The 12,757-nt window shown below is 43.6% G+C and overlaps 1 protein-coding gene across 1 annotated transcript; it reads left to right on the top strand.

Annotated features, from left to right (window-relative positions):
* Window positions 1-693: 693 nt before the first annotated feature.
* LOC144889460 (pre-mRNA-processing-splicing factor 8-like) lies at window positions 694-11,480 on the top strand. The gene is made up of 8 exons (XM_078769684.1): window positions 694-840; window positions 2,093-2,380; window positions 4,485-4,678; window positions 9,077-9,316; window positions 9,475-9,616; window positions 10,534-10,674; window positions 10,807-10,946; window positions 11,168-11,480. Exons 2-8 carry the CDS (start codon window positions 2,189-2,191, stop codon window positions 11,463-11,465), a joined length of 1,347 nt encoding a protein of 448 aa, XP_078625810.1. The 5' UTR covers window positions 694-840; window positions 2,093-2,188; the 3' UTR covers window positions 11,466-11,480.
* The last annotated feature ends 1,277 nt before the right edge of the window (window positions 11,481-12,757 follow it).

Raw genomic sequence — 12,757 nt, 5'->3', positions numbered from 1 at the left:
GTCTAAGAACTCCAAGCAATTCCAAAATGCCCATTGCAAATGCCATCTTTTGTGTACAGTCGCCCGGCTTGAGTGTCTGCACCAGCTGAACCTTGTTTGTGTACAACTGCAGTTGTGTGTAGCTGTGTGTGTGTGTTGTGTGGGGATGCCATTTGCAGTAAAGACACCTGTAAAGTCACTTGTCACAGGAGACCCCTGGCAACAAAACCAAATAAGTCAATACAACTTTGAGAAATGTTTTTCCACATGCAGCACACTGCATTGTTGTATCCCATGTTATTATTTCTTTATTAGCGTTTGAATTTGGGTCAGTAATTTGTGGACATGGTAAAGGACAGGGTGTCCTTTAAATAGGTACCCGTTTTTATTTGTCCAATACAACAAGCATACCCAACTTTGCAGTTATGGAGCAATTAGATATGGAACAGTCAGAGCAATGTTTGAAGTTTGTTTAGTACTCAGGATGTCCACCTTCTCTTTAGATGTTCATCTGGAGATGTTGAACAAAATTGTTCACAACTTTTGCATAGATGCCATGGCATATGCCCGGAACAGCATCAGTGAGGCATTGTCTGGAGTTGTCTGACTGTATTATTATTTAAGGTTCTGTTTCGTACACATTTGAACTTTTTTTTTGAGTTGCTATGAGGTGTTGGTGGAAAATGCTATTTTACTGAAAGATAACACTTGTGATCATGTGGCTCTTCACAGACTTTTGAAGGAAACCTCACAACGAAGCCTATAAACGGAGCAATTTTTATCTTCAACCCTCGTACAGGGCAGCTGTTTCTCAAAATCATCCACACCTCGGTGTGGGCAGGCCAAAAGCGTTTAGGCCAGGTGAGTTTCCTCCATTCATCAACCACTTGATTTTGGTGCCCCCTTTCATTCATAGTGTTGTCACCCGATTTAGCCTGCCAAATGTAACGTGGTGGTTCTTTAAGTGCTAATGGCAGAAAAGATGGTGCCTTTGCACTGGAGATTAATAATTTATTAAAATAAATATTGACACTGACATCATAGGAACAAAAACAATCGGGATTGCGTTGAAGACATTGCTAACACTTCATGTGAGGCACAAATCCGACGGGCTTCCATGAAAGAGAAAAATTAGAACATGCACTTAACATTGATGGTAGCAGAAAGAAATACCTTCCCAATGATGACCACATATCTGTACGAACAGAGTTTTGTTTGGGTGCGGCAAGCAAATACCACTTGCTGCTGTTTGTGAACAACCCCATCTGGCCGTATTTTTATGCCTCCGCCGACAAAGGCGCCGGAGGCATTAGGTTTTCAGGTTGTTTGTCCGTTCGTCCGTGATAGGTTTTCGTTACCGTGATAACTTAAGAACGGCTGAAGGGATCTTAGTCAAACTTGGTGCAGGTATGTATAATGAGGTAAAGATGAACTTATTACATTTTGGGGGTGACGAAGTCATAGGTCATGTTCGGTAAAAAAATCCTGTTACCGCGATGACTTGTGAACCAGTGATTGGATTCTGACCAAATTTGGTACTATTATGTATATAATGGTGAAAGGATGAACTGATTGGATTTTGGGGTCAAGAGGTCAAAGGTCAACGTCTGTAATAGCTCTATAACTTGAGAACGGCTAAAGGGATCTAATTCAAACTTTGTACAGATATATATAATGATGTAAAGATTAATTGATTATATATTGGTGTCCCGAGGTTAAAGGCCAAAGGTCATGTCAGGTAAAAATGGGATAACTTGTGAATAGCTGAAAGGATCTAATTCAAACTTGGTACAGATATGTACAATGATGTAAAGATGAACTGATTATATTTTGGTGTCCCGAGGTCATGTCAGGTAAAAATGTCATAACTTGGGAACAGCTGAATGTAATTAAATCAAACTTGGTGCAAGTATTATAATGATGTCATAATGTGGGCGGAGGCATATCAGTCGACGTTGTGACGTCGAAGAGTGTTATTCTAGTTTCGTCTATTTCCCCTTCATCTGCAATTTTCCAGATATATTTTGAACCGGAAGAGTTTTTGTATTTCATTTCTTATGTAAGACTTATGTAAGTTCGCTTTCATCATTTTTTTCCCCGATAACCCTAAAAGCTTGCAAAATGGAAGACGGCAGAGGAGGTGGCAGCCCTCATTCGGTCTTTGCCCGTGGAGGAACAACCAAAGCAGATCATCGTCACACGAAAGGGCATGCTTGACCCTTTGGAGGTCCACCTCCTGGACTTTCCAAACATTGTGATCAAGGGTTCAGAACTCCAGTTACCCTTCCAAGCATGTCTCAAGGTGGAAAAGTTTGGAGATCTCATCCTCAAGGCCACTGAGCCCCAGATGGTACTCTTCAACCTGTACGACGACTGGTTGAAGACCATTTCTTCTTACACTGTGAGATTTTCTCTCTCTCTCTCTCCCCTCTCTCTCTCTCCCCTCTCTCTCTCCCCTCTCTCTCTCTCCCTCTCTCTCTCTCCCCTCTCTCTCTCTCCCCTCTCTCTCTCTCTCTCTCCCCTCTCTCTCTCTCCCCTCTCTCTCTCTCTCTCCCCTCTCTCTCTCTCTCTCTCTCCCCTCTCTCTCTCTCTCCCCTCTCTCTCTCTCTCTCTCTCCCCTCTCTCTCTCTCCCCTCTCTCTCTCTCTCCCCTCTCTCTCTCTCTCCCCTCTCTCTCCCCTCTCTCGATTTTTCAAACTCCATATTCTTTATGTAGTGGAGTTTAAATGAGTTTGTTCACCAAAGATGAAGGAATGGTTAGTCATGAGGCAGCTCAAGTTGACACGAATTTATAAGCTGGTTGACCCATCAGCTAAAATTAACTGGTGGATGTTAAAGATCCCGTGTCTTTCGTGAAGAGTAGGTGAGTTATCGCCCGCACCCAGAAGAAATTTTCTGATTTCAGAATTTCAGATTTCTGCCCAAATCGCCTTCAGTCCACTTTCAGGCCTGTGCAGTCGGTTCCTGAAAGACTAGAGCTAATCTACATCCCCTTGCGAAAGGTAGGATTAACTTGGGTCATTAAAATAGCAATAGTAGTAGGAATCCCGATCCACCTGTCATTGTAGCGTTACACAGGCAGGGTGATTCATCAGTGTGTGCCGGCCCTCAGGTGAATGATAAACTAGGCGTCCCATCTGCAGGCATTGGTTGGTGGATGTTAAAGATCCCACGGTGTCCTTCGTGAAGAGTAGGCGAGCTATAGCCGTCACCCTGAACATATTCCAATTTTCTTTCCCAAAAATGCTGGGAAGGTAATAGCGAACCACTCATTATAACCGTTGCTCAGGAAGTTACTTCGTATATATATATATATATAGATATAGATATAGGGATGAAAGTGACTGGTTGAGAAGAGTGATGGAAATGAATGTAGAAGGAAGTAGAGGACGGGGAAGACCGAGAAAGACTTGGCTAAAGATGGTGGAAGAAGAAATGCGGGCAAGGGGGTTAACAAGGAGAGATGCAGAAAATAGGGCAAAATGGAGAATATTGTCATGGGGACCGCAAGGCTAACCCCCGCTCTAGCAGGGAAAATGGCCTTAAAATGCTTGTTGTTGTTGTTGATATATATATATATATATATATATATATATATATATATATATATATATATATGTACATATATGTAGTATGCATATGTTGTATGTATATATGTAGTGTATATATGTATATATATCCCTGGTGTTGGGCTAGCGGCTAGGGTGCCGGCTTAGGATCCTAGGATCCTGGGTTCGAATCCCGGTCGATCGCCGAATTAACGCCAGGGGGGTTGACTCAGCCTGTCATCCTTCCGAGGTCGGCTAATTGAGTACCAGTTCACTGGTAATTCCCTGTTTGTCGTTGAAGGCGGCAAAAAGGGTTGGCGTCAGGAAGGGCATCCAGCCGTAAAACATTGCTTCAAAAAGGGGACCAAAAAACAACAACTACCACGGTCCCCGAAAAGGCCAACCCCCGCTTTGCGGGGAAAAATGGCCTCTAAACGGTGGGGGTTTTTTTTTTTATATATGTATATTTTTTTATTTTTTATTTTATTTTTTTTAGAAGCAGGAATCAAATTCCTGCGAGGGGCTAAGAGTGAAAACATTCTGACTCGATGCGGGGCTCGAACCAGGAACCTCCATTGATTACGCGAAATACGAATTAGGAATTACGTAATTCCGAATTACGATTACGAATTCCGATTGTACAATTTTAATTGCTTAAGGTCATATCTATCATTGTAACTTTGACATTGTGTTTTACGTGTAAGAGGTTGGAGAAAACGTTCATGTTTTGACATCTTGCCCTGTACTCTTTGAGCTTTCTCAGATTGGCCTGTCTGCATGTATAGCTCATGATGGTGGGAACCCAGGTTAATTTTCCTTTTATAGTGTTGATTCATGCATCGATTTATACAATTTGTTTGCAAATGCCTCCTAATATCTGAGATGCATTGGCCTTGGACTCTGCTGGGTAAAAGTGTGTGCGCGACTATCGGTGTTCATGCTGCCGTTCCACATGCAGGCATTTTCCCGTCTCATTTTAATCCTCCGTGCACTGCACGTGAACAACGACCGAACCAAAGTTATCCTGAAACCAGACAAAACCACAATTACAGAGCCGCACCACATTTGGCCAACGCTCAGTGATGAGGAGTGGATCAAAGTCGAGGTTGCCCTGAAAGATCTCATCCTCGCTGATTATGGCAAGAAGAACAAGTGAGTTCTTGAGTTCACATTTGCACATTTCTCTTCTATCCGGTCCTCTCTCCTTTTATCCTCTTCTCCCCATTTATTATTTTGAATATGCTCATTTGAGCACCTCAACCTGTGCAAACATAAATATAATTCTTCGATGGACCCAAACTTTTATTTATCTTTTTTTTTTTAAATGATCATCCTTACTGGTGAAAATTCAACCAAAACTTCCTGCCATACAATGGACAGTCAGACTATAATCGAACCCGAGGTCGTTGGAATTGGCTTGTTGGCTTTCCTTTCTGATCCCTTGATTGTGTGGAACCCAGGTTCAAATCCCGACTGCGTTTGTCATTGTCTACTTATGTCAGTGTAATTTGTTTAAAAATACACCGGCAACTCTTCATGTTTTTGTTCTCCATGTGATTTCTACACAAGTTCCACTTTGAGTCTTTGATTTACATAAAAATAACTCCAGTCAGAAACTTTGGAATCTGATCTTTGGAGATCAAAGAAGCCGTCAGACAAGATGGTCTTTTATTTTTTTTTAGTCAAACAAAATCTACATTCAAGGAAGGGCAAGCAAAGTCTTTTGCGAATTGTACATCTATATCCGAGACTTGCGGTTGGGTGTAAAATCAAGAATCGATGGTGAGTTCTCCAACCTTTAATTGAATTAATTGAACAATTACTTGCTCAACGTTTCAGTTAACAACATGTGACAAGCCACATGCGTCAACGAACCTTTCTCAAGATTGATGACAATTACCTCAAAATAACCCTATATACCCAAAGGTGGGGATGGGCAAAGCTGGACAGACAGTCTACGCACTTTTCCATGCACGTTACTTCATCCCTCCATCCCTTTCCCTTGCTCCTTTCTCTTCCCAAACCCCATCCCCTTTTTCTCACTCTTTCCACACTCTATTTTCCCTTCTCTTCAACATCCCCACACTTTTAGAAAATAAAAAAGGAGGGAATATTGTAATAGGCTCCGCTCCGTCTGTCTGTCGTCAATCTATCACACTATCAGTATCTCTTCTTCAACAGATGGGTAGAAATTCACCAAACTTGGTACGTATGATTACTACATGGCCAGAAGATGCAAGAACAGTATCAGACAGGGGTGATGTGATGTCATTACGGCGGTATGATGGCTGAGTCCACACTCCGCCATTTTGATTCATATGCCGTTCAGGCCGGACATATCGTTGAACCTGTCATGTATCACAATCTGCATGCTCTACCTTGACGTTTTTCATTCAGTGTGAAGCACAAACAAACACGCGAAACACATGAAGTAAAACATGTGAAAATAAGGATCTTTTATAACACTCGATTGTTATCGTGGCTGTGGCTGTGGTTGTTGTTGTTTGTGGGTTACTTCTTCGTAGTTTTATATATATTTATATTGCTTTGCAAAATATCACTACTGTATATATATATAATGTCGTGTGGTTGGCTCAGTTAACACCGAGCGTCACCACGGATGGAATATCGAGCTTAATGGGGCGTTTCCAATTCAATGGCGGTTGATACGCAAGACGGAATGAACTATGCCGACTTACCTTCACGGCCGCAGGCGTCTTCAACCTGAAATCAATAAATCAAACCAAAACGGGGTTTTGAATAGAAAGGGAAAATAATACAAGGGTTTATTTAAAATATATATATCGGGACAGGGAAACGCGATGATAAAACTAAATCCTAAGTTGGGAGGTCCCCCACACCAGACTTCAGAAACGAAACAAAGGCAGAATGAATCAAATAAAACGTCGTGTGGTGAAATGTGGTGCGTCTTATCTCAATCAGTACTCTGCAGTCGTCAAGGATGGTCTGGCTCCGAGCGCAGTCGTCCGACCGCAGCTCCAGTCAGCGGGAAGTAGGCCTCGTTCTGCCCCCGCTCGCGCTCAACCAGGGCCACGGACGCCGCTGCACGCCAAACCTCGTGTCCCCGCGCGATCGTTCGCGAGGTTCGTGCGTGAATCTGGGTAAGAGAATCGTCGGCGCACCGACGTCCTTCCAATTCCAACGAGTGAGGGTCCAAACGGGACGAGATCCAACACAAGAGAGGGTCCAGCGCAAAATTTACAGTCAAGGGAAGGCAAGAGGCAAAGCGAAGAACTCCGGGCAGGAAGGAACCAGGAACGAGAAGGCCAAGGGAAGAAAAAAGAGACAAAATGCCGGCGAGCGAGCGGTTTTACTCGCGGTCTTCCGACGTCAGCTCCTTCCCCTCCAACCAGTGCGTCGCTTCTCACCTTCCTGAATCTTCTCACGGCGTTGGTGTCTTCTCATTGGCCGAGCGCTTTGCGCCCTCCTCCCATGCCATTGGTCGGTGGCCAACCACAAGTCCTTCCTTACTCTGCCAATCGGCGCTCTGCTTGTTGCTCGCCCCTCCCCCTGGCCAATCAAGAGCCCCACTGGGCGTGGCTCTCAGCCCGCCTTGCACGATGTGTGCCCTCCATGGCGCCGTTGTACACGGCCGCCTCCTGCTTGTCTTTCCTTTTTGTTTTATCGTCAGTCATTGTAAGGGGGGGAATTTAATTAATGTGTGCACTAAGGGCCTATCTAATGTCTATACGAGTGCGTTGCCATAAGGGACAAAGGGTAGATCACCAGGTCTGGCAAACAATAGGGTCTTATCCTTATCCCCTAGAACTATTTATTACCTGATCATCCTCGTGTGATCACTGGTACACACTGACCCCGACAAACTGCCTACACACAGAACTTATTACAGGTGAGATTCTCTAGCACAGCAGACGAAGCATGATACCGATACAGATCTACCTAAATCTATATATGCCTACCCCCAAATTCATAACAATAATTTTGTATGCTTGTTCCGTGTCCTAATGGGTTTCTGCTGTTGTAGAATAAGAAATGTTTCCGTTCAAACTGCGGTGTGAATAAACCATACATTAGCGCTTCTTCCTCTTCTTCAAACTCTCAAAGAGGCTTTTAGAACTGGCAAATTCGCGATTGAAGAAACGATTTTTTACGGCGTAGATGATTGGTTCCTGTGTTTACAGCGTTTGTCTCTCCGTATGTATGTATGTTTGTCCCTCACATTTTTATCCTACATATTGGGTGAGTTTTATAGCCAACAATTACGCTTCTGAAAGGTAGAATGTAATGCCATTTGGCTTTGCCAATTATGTTTCTTTCAACACCCTTTAGGGAACGTTCATATATTACGTCATATACCTGGTTGGGGCAAATTAACACACTTGATGATTGGGGGCCACTGAAATTATGATATAATTAAAACTTTGATTAAGGGCTTCTTCAAAGATCTTGTTCTTCAAATGTTGAAGCATTTCTTATGACTGCCTCCAACCACCCTAAGCCTGGTGTTGGCTTAGCAGTTAGGGTGGAGGGCTTGGGATCCTGGGGTCCTGAGTTTGAATTCCGGTCAGCTGTTGAATCAACACCAGGTGGGGTTGACTCAGCCTATCATCCTTCTGAGGTCAGCAAAATACCAACTCACTGGGTCCTCTCTCTCAAGGAGGTTGGTGGCAGGATTTGCACTCCGGCTGCCATAAAACACCTCATTCCGTAACACACCTCATTCCGTAACACGCACAGTGGTGTCTGTCGGGATGGTGCTGAGGTCACTTTGATAGTGTTGACTAACTGACCAACATGTGGAATAAACCAGTGTCTCAATGCAATCTCTTCACTTCCATGGTGATAGACAGCTTAGAGACTTAGAGTACTTCAAAATAATTTAATACTTACATTATTTGCTAACTGGTATCTCCACCCAGGTCATACTATCCTCTTCAACTGAAGTATCAAACACGCCGGGTATGCCACTGTTAGACTTTCAGTCTTGTTCTTTTTTTTGTGCCTGTGGAACCAACATCCACATTCTCTTCCACATTTCATTCTTTCCTCCAGGTCTTCACAAGACAATTGTTCCCCACCATCTCAGATGATGCCCCATCCAAAACCATTATCTTTTCTGCCCCCGTAGCCCTACCTCCATCCCATTTTCCTGTTTTTCCTTCCTGAGAGTTTACAGCTCTCTCCATCTTGTCCACCCCATACGTCCTCCCCTACCCCACATTCTTACCCACATGCCTTATTTGTCCAAGTCTCCCTCTATTTTGTCCATCATCCCTGCTGTTAGTATGTTTTTTACCCCTCTCTTTCTACATTTCGTTTCATTCATTTAGTCCTGATATGTTCTTTATTCTAGCTCCTCCACGATCCTAGACATTGTATACAAAAATAATAAAGTAATTCGAATGTATTTAACAGGGCACTTGTAGCATAACCCCGTCATGTGTCATGGGTCGCACTTATAAGCTCGGGTCAATTTTAATTTTCTCATTTCTAAAGACGAAAAAAAAAACAATACAGTGGTGGCCATAACTTAGTGTTAATTTTTTTTCTTCATGTTTTGTATTTCAGCGTTAACGTCGCATCACTGACCCAGTCTGAGATCCGTGACATCATCCTGGGGATGGAGATCTCGGCGCCATCGCAGCAGAGACAGCAGATTGCAGAGATCGAGAAGCAGACCAAGGAGCAGTCACAGCTGACAGCCACACAAACACGCACCGTCAACAAACATGGCGATGAGATTATCACCTCCACCACGAGCAACTACGAGACACAAACCTTTGCCTCAAAGACAGAATGGCGTGTCAGGTACATGTTCGCGTCAATCACGGTAACTATGGTACGAGAGGTTAATTGCGAGTTTTCCGTTATTTCCCGCCATCTACTTCCTGACTTTTGAGAATAGCGCAGGACTACAAGTTTCCTGTTTTGTTTTCCGTGGTATGACCTGGTCGTTTCTCACACAGGGCTATCTCTGCAACGAACTTGCACCTGCGCACGAACCACATTTACGTGTCTTCGGATGACATCAAAGAGACAGGATTCACTTACATCCTGCCGAAGAACGTCTTGAAGAAGTTTATCTGCATTTCCGACCTACGGGCACAAGTGAGAGATTAATGTTTGCTTTTCTCGTGATAGATTTGGGTACCATACGTATATCTACCTCTTATAAAGACAAGAGAGGGTTGAAATCAAATTTAATGCGGTGTTGGGGTTGGATGAGTAGTGACGGAGAGACATTAGCGGTGGCTTAATGGTTGGAGCATCCGCCCTGAGTGTGGGATGTCAGTGGTTTAAACACCGGTTTAAACACCAAAGACTTTAAAAATGGTACGTTTGAAAATCTCCACACTATAGGGACCTTTAAATCCCCCACTGAGCTCTCTCTATCCAGCTGGTATCTTTCAAAAAAGCTCCGTTCCGATCAGAGCTTCTACAATCTTCCTACCCTGCTCCATTGCACCGACCCTGGTTGGCGAGACCCCACCCATCTTGGGGATCATGCCATTAATGCTGTTCACTCTTTCTCCGGTACAACTCGTGCCCATAGCTGTTACCCTGTGAGTTGTACGTCCGTGTAGCTGGCCACAAAGATGGTCATCAGCCTGAAGAGCCAGGAATTTGAAGTCTATCCCATTTTCTCAACAACTGTCGACCTAATAGCTTGGCCTGGTTTTTGTTTCCGTTTCCTTATTTTCAAGCTGCTTAACTCAGCACATCACGCTTACTCTGCGCAGGTGTTGGGAGGATCTTGAACAATGGAACGGTTCCTGGGACCTTGATCTGGTACTGTCCCTAGAATGCGGAGTCTGAAGGAGGGACTTTATTTTGCTTCACTTTGTGCCTCCCCTTGCAATTATAGTGCTGGGGAAGAACTATTTCCTGTAATCACTCAAACTAAACAAGACGGTACCTGGGTAGTAATTGAGCACATCATTAGTGGAAGGTGCTGCCCAGAAGACCTGCATTCCTCAGCCCCAGTTGATGTCTTTCTTCCCACCTCCCACCTCCTTCCTCCTTAGATTTCTGGTTACCTTTATGGCACGAGTCCTCAGGATAACCCCCAGGTAAAGGAGATTCGCTGCATCGTCATGGTGCCACAGTGGGGGACGCACCAAACCGTGCACCTACCGAACCAGCTGCCCCAGCATGAGTATTTGAAGGTAAGGTGTCATTATGTCTGCAGATTTCATTTCGTCGTTGTCATTTCTACTTGATGTTTGTACATTTGTACCAATTTGACTGCAATAGTATTTTTGTCCTCCCTCTCTGTCTCACCCCTCCTCCATATTCAGGAAATGGAACCACTTGGCTGGGTGCACACCCAGCCCAATGAATCTCCTCAGCTCTCCCCACAAGACATCACATCCCATGCCAAGATAATGGCTGACAATCCATCTTGGGATGGTGAGAAGACCATTATCATCACATGCAGGTGTGAATCGTGTGATTTCTCACCGTGTTGACCACTTTTTTCTCTTTTTTTGTGTCGGTAGTGTGTTTCCAATAGCTTTCTCTCCGATGATCTGCTGAATTAACTCTTGTTGTATACTACTCCACCAAAATGGACAATCGACCACGATTCGGTTGTTGCTCCACACGTTACCGATCGGTTCATGGTAGTTAGAGCTTCATGACCTGTGTTGTGTGTTCCAGCTTTACTCCAGGTTCCTGTAGCCTGACTGCCTACAAACTGACCCCAAGTGGTTACGAGTGGGGTCGGCAAAACACGGACAAGGGGAACAACCCAAAAGGCTACCTGCCGTCTCATTATGAACGCGTGCAGATGCTCTTGTCGGATCGCTTCCTCGGGTTTTTCATGGTGCCCGCACAAGGCTCCTGGAACTACAACTTTATGGGTCGGTGTCACAACTACAACTTTTACAAAAATACTTCTTTGTTACGTTTTTCTTTGCAAAAAGTTGTTTTTTGTTTTGGAAGGAAGCATCTTTGACAAGAACAGCGGCTGCTTATCTTTTACAAATGGCAACTTGGTATTCTCCAGAATTGGGAGAGATGTGATTTACTCACCTCCTCTTCCCCATCCTTCCCCTCCTTTAAAATATTTTGGAGTATGAAGATTCAAACCTTTAAACTAATCACAATACAATGCAAGGTATTGATGTAACCGGGCCTTGGTTTTTACCTGTGACGTGGTGCTGGTCCACAAGGGCGTGTTTTTTATTTTATTTTCGTGAGGTTGTTGTTGTTGTTGTTGGGTTTAAAAAAAATCAAATATGCACCTATTGGTCGAACAGCCACTGGACCCCACCCACATTTGTTGCTTGACTCCACCCACCATGTCACCCAGATGAAATAATATGGCTGCCGTCTTGGTTTTCTGGTGGGCCTCGGACGTCAGACGTGTCGGCTTCTGTTGATTAATACATTGCCTTGGTTTCTTGAATCATATTTTCATTCGCTTTGTTCGGGTCGAGTGTTGCTCAATATGAGGAACCCCAAAAACTCCAATTGGTGTCAAATAAAATTTAGTAAGATGTAATCAAGCTCGTCGGTACACACCTACCTAAAAAATAGTGTTACGTAATTTTTGAATGGCCCCATATTTGGGTTGAACAATCCGTGACCGTGCGACCAATCAGCTCGTTCTAATATAACCGTGGGGAGGGTGACGTGGATCAGAGGTGTCGAGTTAATCTTTTAATAGCGCATTAAATGCGCATTTCCCAATCGGCCCGTTACCGGATTTTGTCACAGGTTGTGACCACTGTGCGGAATGTTATGTTGTTTTATTACAATCTCAAGGATCAGCTGATTTGGGCTTTGTCTGCTCCTTGTGAACACCAGCCGTGCCTATCTGGCACTTCACTGATGGGTTTGATCAAAACCAGCGTGTTGGACTTCACAAACACATTGCATGTCTCTGATATCAAAGGATGTAAAATGAGGTGAAACGCGCAAGAAAAAGGATCTTTTATACCACGAAGTTGGTGTTGCTGTTGTAACCGTGGCTGTGGTTATTGATTGTTGTTTGTGAGATATATATATATATATGTATATATATTCATAGATATATATATATTTTTTTTCTTTAGATTTTTAATTTATTTATTTATTTTTTAAGAAAGAAGGCGCTTCCAAAGAGAAAGTGAAAAAAAAAAATTCTATCCGCAAATTTAAGGAGATAAGCAAGAGATATAAGAGATATAGAGATACAAGAGATACAAGAGATATAAGGAGATAAGTAAGAGATAAGCAAGATAAGCAAGACGTGATCCTCGCGAG

Source organism: Myxine glutinosa, unplaced genomic scaffold (genome assembly GCF_964187855.1).
Source record: "Myxine glutinosa unplaced genomic scaffold, kmMyxGlut1.1 SCAFFOLD_4050, whole genome shotgun sequence".
Taxonomy (NCBI): domain Eukaryota; kingdom Metazoa; phylum Chordata; class Myxini; order Myxiniformes; family Myxinidae; genus Myxine; species Myxine glutinosa.
Note: the sequence above shows the minus strand (reverse complement) of the source record. Positions and strands in the feature narration are given on the sequence as shown.